This window comes from Suricata suricatta, chromosome 12 (assembly GCF_006229205.1).
Source record: "Suricata suricatta isolate VVHF042 chromosome 12, meerkat_22Aug2017_6uvM2_HiC, whole genome shotgun sequence".
Taxonomy (NCBI): Eukaryota; Metazoa; Chordata; class Mammalia; order Carnivora; family Herpestidae; genus Suricata; species Suricata suricatta.
The window spans coordinates 2,514,285-2,528,346 of record NC_043711.1 but is presented as its reverse complement, the minus strand read 5'-3'; the positions used below and the strand labels follow the sequence as shown (position 1 = coordinate 2,528,346).

The 14,062-nt window shown below is 61.8% G+C and overlaps 4 protein-coding genes and 1 long non-coding RNA gene across 7 annotated transcripts in view; 2 read left to right on the top strand and 3 right to left on the bottom strand.

The window, feature by feature from the left end:
- RAX2 (retina and anterior neural fold homeobox 2) overlaps positions 1–102 on the top strand; it is a 1,271-nt gene extending 1,169 nt beyond the window's left edge. The window contains 1 exon segment of the mRNA XM_029916130.1: positions 1–102. This exon segment is cut by the window's left edge and continues 90 nt beyond it. Coding sequence (XP_029771990.1) covers positions 1–102 — 102 coding nt within the window.
- A 1,121-nt stretch (positions 103–1,223) lies between these two features.
- Positions 1,224–4,430, bottom strand: MRPL54 (mitochondrial ribosomal protein L54). The gene is made up of 3 exons (XM_029916131.1): positions 4,214–4,430; positions 3,193–3,358; positions 1,224–2,541 (listed from the first exon to the last, which is right to left on the bottom strand). The coding sequence occupies exons 1-3, from the start codon at positions 4,329–4,331 to the stop codon at positions 2,409–2,411; spliced, it is 417 nt and encodes a 138-aa protein (XP_029771991.1). The 5' UTR covers positions 4,332–4,430; the 3' UTR covers positions 1,224–2,408.
- A 436-nt stretch (positions 4,431–4,866) lies between these two features.
- APBA3 (amyloid beta precursor protein binding family A member 3) lies at positions 4,867–12,970 on the top strand. Of its 3 annotated transcripts, XR_003900807.1 has the most exons (12): positions 4,867–5,294; positions 5,833–6,422; positions 6,511–6,550; positions 9,463–9,608; positions 9,770–9,856; positions 9,947–10,108; positions 10,503–10,682; positions 10,766–10,978; positions 11,283–11,402; positions 11,496–11,636; positions 11,731–11,900; positions 12,332–12,408. XR_003900807.1 is itself a non-coding variant. In XM_029916505.1 (11 exons), exons 2-11 carry the CDS (start codon positions 5,847–5,849, stop codon positions 12,566–12,568), a joined length of 1,902 nt encoding a protein of 633 aa, XP_029772365.1. In that variant the 5' UTR covers positions 4,867–5,294; positions 5,833–5,846; the 3' UTR covers positions 12,569–12,970. The 3 variants fall into 3 exon arrangements, 2 of the variants coding, with proteins under 2 accessions (XP_029772365.1, XP_029772366.1); XM_029916505.1 differs by lacking the exon at positions 11,731–11,900 and having other exon boundaries at positions 12,332–12,970; XM_029916506.1 differs by lacking the exon at positions 12,332–12,408 and having other exon boundaries at positions 11,731–12,061.
- Positions 7,150–9,434, bottom strand: LOC115273456. Its single transcript, XR_003900808.1, has 2 exons — positions 8,882–9,434; positions 7,150–7,271 (listed from the first exon to the last, which is right to left on the bottom strand). It is a non-coding gene; the product is annotated as an uncharacterized LOC115273456 (long non-coding RNA).
- TJP3 (tight junction protein 3) overlaps positions 12,021–14,062 on the bottom strand; it is a 19,859-nt gene continuing 17,817 nt past the window's right edge. The window contains exons 19-22 of the mRNA XM_029916507.1: positions 13,937–14,049; positions 13,479–13,754; positions 12,653–12,699; positions 12,021–12,249 (exon numbers count right to left, since the gene is read on the bottom strand). Coding sequence (XP_029772367.1) covers positions 12,147–12,249; positions 12,653–12,699; positions 13,479–13,754; positions 13,937–14,049 — 539 coding nt within the window. The 3' untranslated portion in view covers positions 12,021–12,146. The remainder of the gene's footprint in view (positions 12,250–12,652; positions 12,700–13,478; positions 13,755–13,936; positions 14,050–14,062) is intronic.

The window sequence follows — 14,062 nt, the reverse complement described above, 5'->3', positions numbered from 1 at the left end:
GGTCCGGCCTTCGCCGAGGGCTTCGCCCTGGAGGAGGCGTCCCTGCGGCTGCTGGCCAAGGAGCACGTGCAGGCTCTGGACAGGGCCTGGCCTCCCGCCTGAGTCCGGGCCCGCCCAGCCCGCCGGGGCCACCCCTGCCGGTCCCCCTGCCTTGCAGGGAGACCGTCCCAGGAAGGAGGTGGCCGGCTGGGCGCGGGGTGGGCTGCGCGGCTCTGGGACCGGAAGGCTGCAGTCGCGAGTCCTCCGCGTCCGTGCGCCCGTGACCCCTGCTGCGCCTCGTCCTTCACAGCAGAGCCTGGCTCTCCGGACACGGACATCAGAACTGGCAGCTCGTGGCCCCTGGGGTCTCTCCCTGGGTGTCCCAGGTGCCCGTCCTGGGCCCGTCGCTTTGCCCCCACACAGCCGCCTGGTGGGGGATGACACGGGCCCAGGGAGGCCAGTTTCCTGCGGCCACATGGCCAGCTGAGGCGGAGCCACGCCGGGCGGGACGCAAGGGGACCCGGGCTGGGCGCGAAGGGCGGATTCTCAGGCCGAAGCAGGCGGACCGTCTCCTCCCTCTATAGATCGAAATGTCCCCAGTGTGCTTTGTCCTCCCAGCCCAGGGAGGGTGGGATGGGGCCCTGCTGGCAAGACCAACATCTGTGCGCGCAACCCCGCCCGTCTCCGAGGGTGTGACGGACACCCCTCCCAGAACTTGGCGGAGGCCATCGAGGGCAAGGGACAGGGTGTGACCAGGCTTGAGGCCCAGCCGGTGTCGGCACACGGGACCTCCCCATAGGACGGGGCAGGAGGGGAGGGGCTCGGAGGCAGAAGCTGCAAGCGACCAGCACCCTCCCTCCTTTGAGCTCCGTCCATGAAGCAACCCTAGGCTCACTTCCGGGTCCCCACACCCACTGGGGTTCAAGCTGCCCTGCTCACCTGTCTTGCTGACATGTCACACGTGAGCCCCGTGGCCCCGTCTTCGTTGCATGGTGGCAGCGGGCCAGGTGCCCATCCAGGCACCTTCCAGCCGTTTGACCACCACCCACCAAGCTACCCATCATCCGTCCATCCATCCACTATGCAACAGGGCTGTAATGGTGAACAAAACGAGACAAAAACCCCTACCCTAAGGGAGTTGCCACTCCAACGGGAGACAGACAAGAAGCACAAGTAAACAAACACATCCGGACGGAAGCGCCGGCTGGCTGCGCCCTGGGAGAGAATAAAGCCGGAAGCCGCAGTCTGTGTGTGTGGCAGGGCTGTAATTTAACAGCGTGGTGGGGCGGGGGGCGCGGGGGGCCTCTTGGAGGTGACCTCATGGGATTGGAGGGAACCATGGGGACACGGGGGGGGGGGGCAGCACACCCAAAGGCCCTGGGGCAGGACTGGCGCTGGAGTGAGGGAGGAACCGCCCCTGTGGCTGGAGCAGGGAGGTGCCCGTGGGGAGGTGACAGGCGGCAGGCCTGGCAAGGCCTTACACTTGTTACAACTCTGTTTTTACCCTGAGAGTGAAGGGGCCCACAGGAGGGTTGGGACCCTCCACCTGCTCTGGGCTGGCCACCAGGGAGGGCGAGTAATCCGCTTTGCAGTTTTCCTAAGAGGATGAGGACTCCCCTTTTCCTGGGACTAGATGGACTTAGTCCTGAGCCCCGCCCACCCAGCTCCTGAGCAGAGGAGCCTGGAGGGTTCCTGGCCGGGGCCCTCATCCCTGCCCCCCCGCTGCAAGCCCCGCCTCGCCCCGCCCCGGGGCCCCAGGCAGGGCAGGACCTAGGGAAGCTGGGAGCCGGGGTACTCCGTCTGGGGGTCAGGTTCTTACGGCAAGACTCCAGGATGCACTTCCTGGGGATGGGGGTGGGAGGGGCCAGGGGAGCCTGAGACCCAGGTACCACTCAGGTGGACAGAAGGGTGGCAGTGAGGCCCAGGGCCCCGGCTGTCTCCAATGACTGGCCAATGCAGGTGACACGTGACTTTGGTAAGAAAGGCAGCCCCTCCCCTCTGGCTGGGTTGCTAAACTGGGTAGGGGGCTCCAGCCAGGAGTCCTGGAGCCGCCTTAGTCCAAGAGAACCAGTCCGGGGGGGCCGCGGTGTCGGGAGCTCACAGGGGGCCTGCAACAGGTTTGAATCTCTTGCAACCAAGAGAATTACGTCTACTGCCAGGGGGGAGACTGGGGGCACGGGACCCCGAGGCCGGAGGTGCCCCTTGCCCGCCCCGCCTGTCCCGCCTCCCTCCTGGCTCCGCAGCGGGCGGCGCCCAGGGCCTGCGAGGACCCCCGGGCCAGCCTCAGTCTGGGGGCCCACCCGGCCCAGGTGAGGGGCCTCCTCTGTTCTCAGGAAACTGCTTTATCCAGGAAAACAGAGTGCCTCCGGGGTCCTCCTCAGGGCCTGGCGAGGTCCCTGCCGCGTCGGGGGGGGGGGGGTGCGTCCCCGCTAGAACTTCTGGTTCTTGCTCAGTCGGTTGTGGCGCCAGATGTTGTGTTTCCGCAGCAGCCGCCAGTACTCATGGGTCTCGGGGTCCAGCTCCTCCAGCTTCCTGGGGGGGCCCACATTCATCTGAAACAGCCTGATGGGGTGTGGGCAGGGGTCAGTGCTGCACGGCAGACCCCCCACAGCTCCCCCGCCCGGGAACCCTGGGTAGAGGCAGCAGCACACGGCCCCCCCACCCCCGCCCAGGGTCTGCATGGTCTGGGGGCTTTCCCTCCCCACCTGAGCTCGGCTCAAGGCCACGGAAAAGCTGCGCCATCCCAGGGGTCTCCATGAGGTGGGCACACCAAACCTTTCCCTGCCTCCTGCCCGCCATCTGTCTGTCCACCTCTGCACGTCCCCATCCACTCACTCAACCCTTCTGAACCTTCTCCGGCACAAACGTTCGGGTCAATGGCTTCAATGTCTTGGTACTGCTCCTGGGGCCAAGGGCAAAAATCTGCCCCGAATCCCCCCTGGCCTTCCAAGGGCCAGGATCCATCACCTCCCTGCCCTACCTTTCTCTCTTCCCCACTTTCACTTCCTGCTGTTTGGCTAACAAACCAGGTGCAGTCCTGCCCCAGGGCCTTTGCACTGGCTGTTCTGTCTGCCTTTAAAACTCCTTCCACCCACTCAGGTCTGGAGCCACACGTCACCTGCCCAGGGAAGTCCTCTGGAAAGCACAGGGGACCAGCCAGGCCACCCTTGCCCCATCATTTGGTCTCCCGGGTCTCCAGCCTGGCCCACTCACCACTCAGGGTACTCCTCGTCTGGCTGCAGGACCACGTCCTGGCCGTCCTTGTAGATGTTGACGCCCATGGCATGTGTGGTGAGTCGGACAGGGTCCGTGCACACGTCTGGGTCCTTCAGGGCCTCACCAACTGCACCGCCTTTGCCACCTTTGCCCCCCTTCATGACTGGGGAGATGGGAGGGAGTCGTTCTTGTCCAGCTGCGCTCTCGGAGGCCAGCCTTCCCTTCTGTCCCCTCTTTCTCCTGGTGGCCCCAAGCCCCGACTAGACTTTTGTCTAATGAACCCCAAATGGATTTTTTATAACGTTTGTATTTGAGATAGAGAGCGAGAGCAGGGGAGGGGCAGAGATAAGGGGAGACAGAGGATCCTTAGCAGCGAGCCCGATGTGGGGCTTGAAGTCACAAACCATGAGATCGTGACCTGAGCCGAAGTCCAACTCTCAACCGACTGAGCTGTCCAGGCGCCCATGCACCCAAAATGACTAAGTGGGGCACAGATACTGCATTAAACACTGACACGCAGAGTAGCCAGCTCATTGCTCTCCAACTGTTTTGATTCCTTCTGTTTGTCTTACGGAGAACGAGCTGGTATGTGTCTTTAACGCCTAACATTTTGTCGGTTCCCTCCTTTCACCAAGGAGATCAGGTGAGGCTATATCCAGCTTATTTTCCCTTTGCCTTTATTTTGCATGACTAAAACTTTGATGAGCCCCTCTGCTTCCTCGAATTTCCGGTGGCGATTAGTCCAAGGTCACACAGTGACTTTGAGGGCACGGACAGAGCTGGGACCCAAGCTCATGACACTCCACCCCGACCCCCACAACTAAACCATCCCGCACCTGCGCAGTGAGCCAAATCACTTCCTAGGGTCCTCAGAGGGCGCCTGCGCAAATAGCTCAGCGTCTGCCTCTTTACGCTTGCGTCCGGATTCTAGGCGCCACCTCCCACACCGGCGCCTGCGCGCTACTAACTCCCAACGTCCCAAACCAGGCCCATCTGGGTCCCTCCTAACCCAGCTCACCCGGTCTCTTGGCATAACCCCGTACAAGGAGCCTTCCAGGATCGACAGGGACCGGGAGCTCCCGGGCCGCCCAAGTGGCCCAGGTTCGCAAAGCCCCGAAGAGGCATCTGGCCGCCATGACGTATGCCGGCTGCCCGCACGTGCCTTTTTCCGGGAGATGACAGCGGCTAAGGGGTGCCTGGGAGTTGTAGGTTCTTAGAGGCTTCTGGGAAATGTAGTATTCCACTTTTGGGCGTTCACCGTGACGTCTTTAAACTTTTACAGGTATCCTCAGTTACTGTGAAGGGACTTTCCAAAGATGTTTCATTTACTTCTTGCCTTTCCTCGGTTACTTATCACTTACTTTAAGATCACACCTTATGCATTCATGATTCTATTCAACGAGCAATTACAGAAAAACTAAAAGTAATTGGCTAGTACTTAACAGACTCATTATTCTCTAGCCCTTTTGCTAAATTTGTAACCAGCTCTATTTCGTTTAATCCTCACAAGTAGTAGGTAGGTGCTTTAATTATTATTCCTAGTTTATAATTGCGGAAGCGAAGCTCAGTCACGGAAAGTTGTGCCAGGGCGCGCCTTCCGGCTTCCCTAAGGAGAGCGAAACCGGAAGTCCGCTTACAATAGGGTCCCGGCGCTGCTTCCGGTGTCCCTGGAGTCGAAAGAGACCGCCTCTCCCTCTAATATTTTCCAGTCACGTTTCTTCTCATCCATTGGAATGATGCCCGCAGCCGTAGAAGGCAGGCAATGGTCACTAACCCCGTTTTGTAATTGAGGAAACAGGCCCAGAGGCCAGTCCGGGCGCCCACTCTGTGTCAACAGGGGCCTTGGACTCGAACCCTGGGTTCCGACATCTGGCGCTGCGAAGCTGGCTGGGAAACTACATTTCCCAGCAGGCCTGGCAAAACGCGCGCAGGCCCAGTGGGCCAGTAGCGCTTCGCGGACAGACCTGCCTGCGCCGCGGCCACCGAAGGACTGTCCCGCCGGGGCGTGGGGTCCTGGGGGCTGTGCGGGCTGAGGCTACCTCGGTGTGGGAAGCGAGTGGCCCTGCGGGGGAGAGCGGGCTCAGGAGCCGGCGGCTGAGGTAGGGGGTCTGAAGTCTTGAGTCTGGGGTCCTCAAGAGGGCTGGGGTCTTAACTTGTGGCTGTAGGCTCGAGTTACTCCCTCAGGCTGGGTTCTGAGGTCGGGGCAGAGTCGGGTTGATCTTGAGCGTGACATTGGAGGTTTTGCGACGAGGCTCTGCTTTCTGGGGTCGTGGATCTCGGCTTACACTGAGATCTTGAGGCCGAGGTCTCAGGGACCTGTACCAGCCGCGTCCGTAGAGTCAGGGTTGCCACGTCGCGGTGGAGGGAGATGTGGAAGAACCAAGTCTGGGGTGGACGGGGTCCACGGCTGGGAGGGGCCTGGGGTACGGGGATATCCCGGGGTTTGGAGCCTGCGAAGCCACTGTCTTAAATCCCTGTCTGCGCCTCAGTTTCCTGGTCGACCCAATGGAGATCATAGCAGACCCTTCCTTACGGGGTCTGGTGCCTCTTAAATTGTGTTCTGCGTGAATGGCGCCCATCTAGAGCCTGGCACCTAGTTGGTACTCAGGAGATCGTATCTTTGAATCTGTCTTTCAGATGCTGGTCCAGGCATGGACTTCCTGACAACATCCCAGTCTCCCCCAGGCCCTCCAGCTATGGACTTGGAGGAGCCCCGGGACGCACCTTCACCCCCTCAGGACCTGACCCCCAGCTGCCCGTGGGACCTGGTGCCCGGCGGCTCGGGCAGCCTGAAGCCGATGGAACTTGACAGGCCGAGTTTGCAGGAACTGGTGCGGCAGTTTGAGGCTCTGCCTGGTGATCTGGCGAGCCTGTCCCCGGACGGCCCTCCCTGCCCCCTGCACGTTGCCACTGGCCACGGCCTGGCCTCTCAGGACGTCGCAGATGCCCACGGGCTCTTGTCCGCCGAGGCCGGCCGGGATGACCTGCTGAGCCTTCTGCACTGCCAGGAGTGTCCTCCTCCCCCGTCTTGTCCGAAGGAGCCGCCAGACCCCGAGCCTCGCCTGTTACAGCCCCCGGAGGACCCAGACGGGGAGACCGGCGCCCCGGAATGGCCAGAGGGAGCCTCTGCCGAGCAGGGTGGCAGCCGGAGCTCAAGTAGCTCCCCAGAACCCTGGCTGGAGACAGCCCCTCTAGTTGCTCCCGAAGAGCCACCTGCCGGTGACCAGGTAGAGCCCGTCCCGCCTCCTGGGCCGCCTCTGCTGCCGGCAGCCGAGCCGGGGGACTCAGTCCTGCCCCTCTTCTGTCTTCTTCCAGAGCCCCAAGACCCTGGTGTCATACCCTGCCCTCCAGGAGGGTGAGTGTCCTGTCCGCCCTGGCCCCAGCGACGTGGCAGTTTCAGAATAGCTCAGCTCAGGCTCCCAAATTGGCACCGAGTTTGCCAGTGAGGAGTTGCTTCTAGAGAGAGGCTCTGAGGTTGGTTGAGTACATTCCAGACGGTCTGGGACAGCGAGAGCAAGTGAGGAGAATGTTCTAGAATGGACAGCATTCTAGAATGTTCTAGAATGGAAGGGCAGGTTTGGCGTTTGTGGCCCTGGGTTCTAGAGTCGGGGAGGGCGTAGCACCAGCTGCGGCCCAAATCCACCCGCCACCTGTTCTGGCGTGGCTTGTGAGCTAACGGTGGCTCTTAGGTTTAAAAAAAATTTTTTTTAATGTTTTTGTTTATCTTGAGAGAGTGCACAGGGGAGAGGGAGAGAGACGGTCCCAAGCAGGCTCCGTGTGTAAGCGCAAAATGTGGGGCTTGAACTCAAAAACAGTGAGATCCTGACCTGAGCCGAAATGAGAAAGTCGGGGCTTAACCGACTGAGCTGTCCGCGCACCGGCTCTTACATTTTTAAGCGGTTGGAAAAAATAGAATAATATTTCTTGATGCATGAAAACGATGTGCGACTCAGATTTCAGCATCCACAAATAAAGTTTTATTGAGACACAACCATGCCCGTTCTTCCGGATTGTCTGTGGTGGCTTTCACGTTCCCATGGCCAGGCGTTGACTAGTTGCAGCAGAGACCATCTGGCCTACAAAGACAAATCTATTTACTGTCTGTCCCCTTGCATAAGATGTTTGTCAACCTCTGCCCTGCAAGCGTGGAAAGAACCAGATCTGGGCATCTAGAATGTTCTAGGATTTCCACCTAAACTACCTGAAGCTATAAGTCAAAGAGCAAGTTTTATGGTTGTAGGAAGGAGCTGGTTTGGACCTAGTTCCAAGAAGGTGCTGGAATCACGGGTGGAGCTATGAGTCACCCAGAGAGTTCCAGAATGTGGCATTTTGCCTGTGGTTCTAGATTAAAAACCTGGGCTGGCTGGTGAGAGTGTTCTGGAATGAACAGAGCTGTCTAGACTGGGCAGTTTCCTAATGATGGGTGAAAAAGAGCTTATCTGGGGTCCCAGACCGAAGGAAGCATGTTCCGGCACTGTGGGCAGGACTCTGCCTGATGCTAGGGTGATCAGAAAGTTCTAGAGTCCTGCTATCCAATTGAATCACAATGTGAGCCTTCTGAGACTTTTGATTTCCTAGTTATCTGCTCTAAAAGGAATATATACACGGGCACCTGGGGGGCTCAGTCGGTTAAGCGGCCAACTTCGGCTCAGGTCATGGTCTCACAGTTTGTGAGTTCGAGCCCCGCGTCGGGCTCCGTGCTGACAGCTCAGAGCCTGGAGCTGCTTCAGATTGTGTCTCCCTCTCTCTCTGCCCCTCCCCCGCTCATGCTCTGTCTGTCTGCCTCTCAAAAATAAAGGTTAACATTTAAAAAATAGAATAACCAGGTAAAACTAGTAACAGTTTATTTAAAAACAATTTTTAATGTTTATTTTTTAGATGGAGAGAGAGAGAGAGGTGGGGGAGGGGCACAGAGAGAGGGAGACAGAATCAGAAGCAGCTCCAGGCTCTGAGCTGTAGCACGGAGCCCGACATGGGGCTCGAACCCACAAACTGTGAGATCATGACCCGAGCTGAAGTTAGATGCTCAACTGACTGAGCCACCCGGGCGCCCCTATTTTTAAAATTTTTTTAAATGTTTATTTATTTTGAGAGGGAGAATCCCAAGCAGCCTCTGCTCTGTCAGCACAGAGCCCGACGCGGGACTCGATCCCACAAACCATGAGCTCATGACATTAACTCAAGGTATTTGAAGTGTCGTTTCAACGTACAATCTTGCAGTCATTCTACGTTGTTTTTTTCATACTAAATTTTCAAACTTCAGTGTGTGTTTTACACTCACAGCACATTTATTTCAGCGGCACAGCACCCACACGGGCCTGTTAGCGCACTGGATGGTGCTGTTCTAGAACCTCAGAGCTGTTGTCCTAGAATGCTCAGGGTCTTCCAGAGCCGGGGCCTGCACCTGCCGCTCTGAACCAGAGCAGCCACCGCGCCTGCTTAGGACACTTTAGAGCCGGCTCTGCCGTCTCTAGGCGGCTCCGGGAACCGCGGAGCCACGAGGGCAGGGCTCTGCGAGGTTCTGGGCTGGGTGGAATTCTAGAACTTGGAGCGGTGGTTTGTTTCTGGGCCGCTCCGAGGCGCCTTGGAACCCCGGGTACAGCCGAAGCGGCCCAGCCATTCGAGGACGCGGCAGAGCCTGGGGAAGTGCTGCCCGCTCCCCCCACGACGACGGAGTTAGACTCACGGGGCGGGCGGGGTGGTCCGCAGGGGTGCGCGTCCCAGGAGTGTGAGACGTGGCCTCCCTCGGCTCCGACCGGCCAGGTCTCCGAGCACGGAAAGCCGCGTCCTCTGCCGCCCTGGGCAGAGGGAGACCTCTGGAACCGCCCGGCGCCAGCTGGATCTGGATTAACTTGGCTGGGGGGGGGTGGGGCCAGAACCACTGAGTGGCGCTGACCAGCCTCGTGACGTTGCAGGTCTTACAAACCTGACAGCCTGGTACTAGCCTGATGGCAAATTCTAGAAACATGGGCAGAGGTGTCCGTGAGCTTCTCGTTTGGAGCTCGCCGTGGTTCCAGACCCTCTCGGGGCTCCTGACACCGCTCCTCTGGACTGGAGTCCTGGAGCCAGGGACAGTCAGCTGCCTCTAGACGGACAAGAGGGCTCTGGACCCCTGAGAGCCAAGCTGCTTGTCCACGGCTCCTGCTGATGGATGGTTCTGGAACAGTGGGTGGACCCTGTGGCCTGAGTGCAAGGCCGCAGGGAGCCTGGGCAGAGCCTGCAGCGCCGGGCGCTCTCAGGCTGACCCTCCCCCACTGTCGCCTTCAGTATCCGGTCCCTGCGACCACGAAGACCTCCTGGACGGTGTCCTATTTGGGGCCAAATACTTGGGCTCCACCCAGCTGGTGTCCGAGCGGAACCCGCCCCCCAGCACACGCATGGCCCAGGCCCGGGAGGCGATGGACCGTGTCAAGGTGAAGCCAGGGCCGGGCAGGCGGGCTTCCCCAGGGCCGGCGGGGGGGGGGGGGCAGGGGGCGCTCTAGGCCAGGTTCTCCGAGACCCCCGGAGCCTGGCAGGGGGGTAGGGGGCAGAGGCTGGGTCTCTGTGGCTTCCACTTCCCACCCACCCCCCGCAGGCCCCCGACGGGGAGACCCAGCCCATGACGGAGGTGGACCTCTTTGTCTCCACCAAGAGGGTCAAGGTCCTGATGGCTGACTCCCAGGTACGCAGGGCTGGGCCTGGCCTCCGGGGTGTGAGCCGCCCCCCAGGATCTGCACAGCCCACCCAGGCCTGGTCTCTCCCCGCCCCCCAGGAGGCCATGATGGACCACGCCCTGCAGACCATCTCCTACATTGCCGACATCGGCCACGTGCTGGTGCTCATGGCCCGGCGACGGCTGGCGCGGCGGCCGGCACCCCAGGGACACGGCCGCAGGCTCCGCAAGATCCTCTGCCACGTCTTCCACTCAGAGGACGTGAGCAGCGGCTCCGGGGGTCCCGGGGCACAGTGGGGGGCTCGGGGCCGGCCCCACCCTCTTCCAGAGCCCCCCCTGCCCACGTGCCCTGCATCGCTGTCAGCGGTCTCCCTCCCCCACCCGAGCCTCTGGGCCTTCCCATAAGCCTTAGAGACTGGAGCTGACCCCCAAACCATCCCTCCCCAGGCCTGTCCCCCTCCCGCCCCGTAGGTGCCCCAAGACAACGGCTGGTTCCCACAGTCCTCAAAGCCACAGGGCACAAGGCCGTCTCCTGGGAATCCTGTCCCCGGTGGGGGCGGTGGGCTCAGCCCTGAGCACATCCGGGGGTTTGGGAGACCTGAAGGGGGTGGGTGGCTGGGACACCCCCCCGGAGACGCTGCCCGTTGCCACCCAGGCCCAGCTCATCGCGCAGGCCATCGGCCAGGCCTTCAGCGTGGCCTACAGGCAGTTCCTACGGGAAAGCGGCGTCGACCCCGACCAGGTGGGCGCCCAGCAGAGCCCGGGGGCCACGGGGCCCGGCCACCTCCACAACGGGGACCTTGACCACTTCTCCAACAGCGAGAACTGCAGGGAGGTGAGCGTGTGGGCCCGGGGGCCCCCCCCAGGCCCCCCGGAGCCGCCCTCATGCCCCCCCCGCCCCGTGTGCCCCCCTCCCAGGTGTGCATCCAGAAGCATCGGGGCGAGGGCCTGGGCGTGGCCCTGGTGGAGTCGGGCTGGGGCTCCCTGCTGCCCACAGCCGTCATCGCCAACCTGCTGCACGGGGGCCCTGCCGAGCGCTCGGGGGCCCTCAGCATCGGGGACCGCCTCACCGCCATCAACGGGACCAGCCTGGTGGGGCTGCCCCTGGCCGCCTGCCAGGCCGCCGTCCGCGTGAGTCCCCTCAGGGTGGCAGGCGCCTTCCCGGGGCCAGTGCAGAGGGGGCTGGGGCAGGAATCCCCCTTCCCCCCGCTCCCGCGTGCTCAGGGATACCGGGTCTCAGAGGGGACCTTGCGGGTCCGGGCCACCCTGCTGGAGCGAAGGCAGGCGCGGGGCACGGCCGGCCACTGCAGAGCTGGGGCCTCCCTGTCTGCCAGGGGGGCGGCAGTGTGTTCTTGAGTCTGGACCCGTGTTGCCAGATGGGGAGACTGAGGCCCAGAGGGGGCCCGGCTCAGCCCACAGCCCCATCCCCACGCAGGAGGTGAAGTCGCAGACGCTGGTGACCCTCAGCATCATCCACTGCCCGCCGGTCACCACGGCCATCATCCGTCGGCCGCACGCCCGCGAGCAGCTGGGCTTCTGCGTGGAAGACGGCATCGTGAGACCCCAGCCCGGGAGGGGGGTGCGGGGGGGACCGGCGGCCCCGGGTGCAGCCCCCTGAGCAGCAACCCCCCTCCCCGGCTCCCTCCAGATCTGCAGCCTCCTCCGGGGCGGCATCGCCGAGCGCGGGGGCGTGCGCGTGGGGCACCGCATCATCGAGATCAACGGGCAGAGCGTGGTGGCCATGCCGCACGCCCGCATCATCGAGCTGCTCACCGAGGCCCACGTGGAGGTGCGCGGGCAGCGGGCGGGTCCGGGCGCGTGGGGGGCGCCCTCCTGCCGGCCCAGCCCGCCCCAAGCCTCCGGCCTCCTCTCTGGCCCCCCAGGTCCACATCAAAACGATGCCGGCCGCCACCTACCGCCTGCTCACGGGCCAGGAGCAGCCCGTGTACCTGTGACCGGCCCCCAGCCCCCCACCGCCGTGCCTTAGCGCCAGCAGCTCCCGCTCTGCCTGCGGAGCCTCCGGAGGCTTCTTGGCTCCGGGTTATTCTCTGATGTAAACCATTAAATGCTTAACTAATGGGCAGAATCTCGGATCGAGGTCTGTGGGGTTGAGAGAGGGAGGAGACGCCCGACTCTCAGCTCGGTGTCCTTCCTGGAAACCTCTGGAAGCCGGTGCTGTGAAAATACTCTATTTATTAAAGATGGGCAGAAAGAGGTGGGCTTCTAGGCTCTGTGCTGGAAACCGAGTCCCAGCGCCAGGGAGGAAAAGGGAGCACGGCCACCCGGGGTGGGGGGGGGGTCACAGGTCGGTGGCCGGGCCCCAGTCATAGCCGTCTTCGTCAGAGGACTCCACATCTCGAGCTCGTGTGAACTTTTTCTTCAGAGCTTCCTGCCCGTATGTCCTGGGGACCAGGAAATAGAATAGAGGCTGTGGGGGTTGGGGGAAGGCACAGACCACCCTGACCTGAGGCTGACTCTCTGCAGGGCACGGTGGGTGTGGACAGAGAAGAGCAAGACTGCGCATTTAGGGAGTTGAGCCTCATTAACGAACTCCTACACATCCTTCAAAGCCCCAGCCCGTGTCCTGTCCTGCAGGAGACTTTCCCAGTCGGTCCTCGTAGGAAGACGGCATCTACTGCTTTGGCCCTCACGGCACGGGGCTGGAGCGGCCCTGTCTGCCTTCACCTCGCCCGCGGGGCTGGGAGTGCCATGAAGCCATAGCTTGGTTCTCACTCTCTTTACCCCCGAGCTGAGTCCCAGGAGAAGGGCTGAGGGGCCTCGGCCTGGAAGACAAGGGGCTCTTACCGCACACTGTCCTGTCGCCGCTGACCGTGGCGGGGGTGGCGATCCACCTTGGAGGGAGAGAAAGGTCAGCACTTCCCCCAAAGTAAGACCAAGCAGGATGAAGAGGGCCCGGCCCAGCTTCCCTCCTCGGCCCAGGTGGTGCTCCCCACACTTCCTCCTTGCCCCACACGGGTCTGCAACCCCTCCAATTTTTAGAGAGAAATGGGGTGGGGCTGAGATCCCTAGCTTGTCAGCAAAGGGGGGAGGGGGTTTCCCAGCTGCAGATTTCCTCAGAAGCCTGTTGTTGGAAGTTCATAAATAAAAGTTTGTGTATGGAAAGTGCTCAGGATCGTGCCTGCCCCCTAAGCAAGCAGCCGTGGACAGTTGAGCAGGCAGGGCACTGCACAACTCCAGGGAAGCACCACTCCAACTAGAGACCTCGTAGTTTTGTACGTTTTTATATTTAACTAGAGAGAGTCTGGAAGGATTTATGAAGAGCGGCTTCACTAAGAACAAATGCTGTATAAACATTTGTTTTGTTAAACACCCACCTAGTACCAGCTGGGACTTGGACTAAGCGCATTAAGTTTAAACCACCACCTTGTGACGTCAAAATTGATCTATTTTGTTATGTCCCAGATAAGGAAATACAGAGGTTATAACGTTTGTTTCAAGTTGTTCAGAGACTCAGTGGCTCAAATACGCTAGATCCGGGTCTGAGATACCCATCTGATCAGAGAAGCTTCTGTTCGTTAACATCCTGGTGGGAGGCGGGCTCCCCTGTGTGTCCCAGCCCCACCGAGACCCTCGTCAGGGCCCCTGCTGCCCCCTGTCCCCCCCCCCTTACCTGGGCTCCTCGGGGATCCGAGGCTGTCCCCTGACCCCCTGGGCTCTGGGGCTCATCCGCCAGCACGGGCTCCGAGGACCGGGCCAGAGCTGGCACGGCGGGGCCCTCGTCCATGTCCGTGTGGGGCCCGCCCTCGCCGTCCGTGTAGCCATCCGTGTAGCCGTCCCCATCTGTCTCGTAGTCGCTGTTGACCCGGCTGTCACAGCTCAGGTCCGCAGAGCTGTCGGCCAGGCCGCGGTGGGGGAGCTCCAGGTCGTCCCCAGAGGAGCTGTCCAGCTGGGGGGGGGGGGGGGGGGGGGCCCGACTGAGCCAGGACCCCCAGCCCAGCTCCCCTCTCCGTCTCGGACCAAAGGCCCGACCCGGGACACTGGCCTGCAGCCTCACGCCCAGGGCAGGTCCAGACTCTCACCTCAGGTCAAGCCTTGACCGTGGATCTGCCCAGCCCCGCCCCCACGTACCTGGTCCTCCGCAGTCCAGATGGGCCGGGTCTGCTGCTCGCGGATGACGGCCTTGAGCTCCTGGTACCAGGCGTCGCTCGGGCCCTGCAGGGGGATGGTGGCTGTGGGGAGGGGGCGTCAGCGCCG

Bases quoted from the DNA above. Each gene is read 5' to 3' on its own strand.
- APBA3 (XM_029916505.1), top strand. From the start codon at position 5,847: ATGGACTTCCTGACAACATCCCAGTCTCCCCCAGGCCCTCCAGCTATG. The intron at 6,423-6,510 runs GTAGAGCCCGTC...GTCTTCTTCCAG, and splicing joins AGCCACCTGCCGGTGACCAG to AGCCCCAAGACCCTGGTGTC. The intron at 11,403-11,495 runs GTGAGACCCCAG...GGCTCCCTCCAG, and splicing joins TCTGCGTGGAAGACGGCATC to ATCTGCAGCCTCCTCCGGGG.
- MRPL54 (XM_029916131.1), bottom strand. From the start codon at position 4,331: ATGGCGGCCAGATGCCTCTTCGGGGCTTTGCGAACCTGGGCCACTTGG. The intron at 3,359-4,213 runs GTGAGCTGGGTT...CCATCTCCCCAG, and splicing joins GGGTTATGCCAAGAGACCGG to TCATGAAGGGGGGCAAAGGT. The intron at 2,542-3,192 runs GTGAGTGGGCCA...ACACCCCATCAG, and splicing joins GACGAGGAGTACCCTGAGTG to GCTGTTTCAGATGAATGTGG.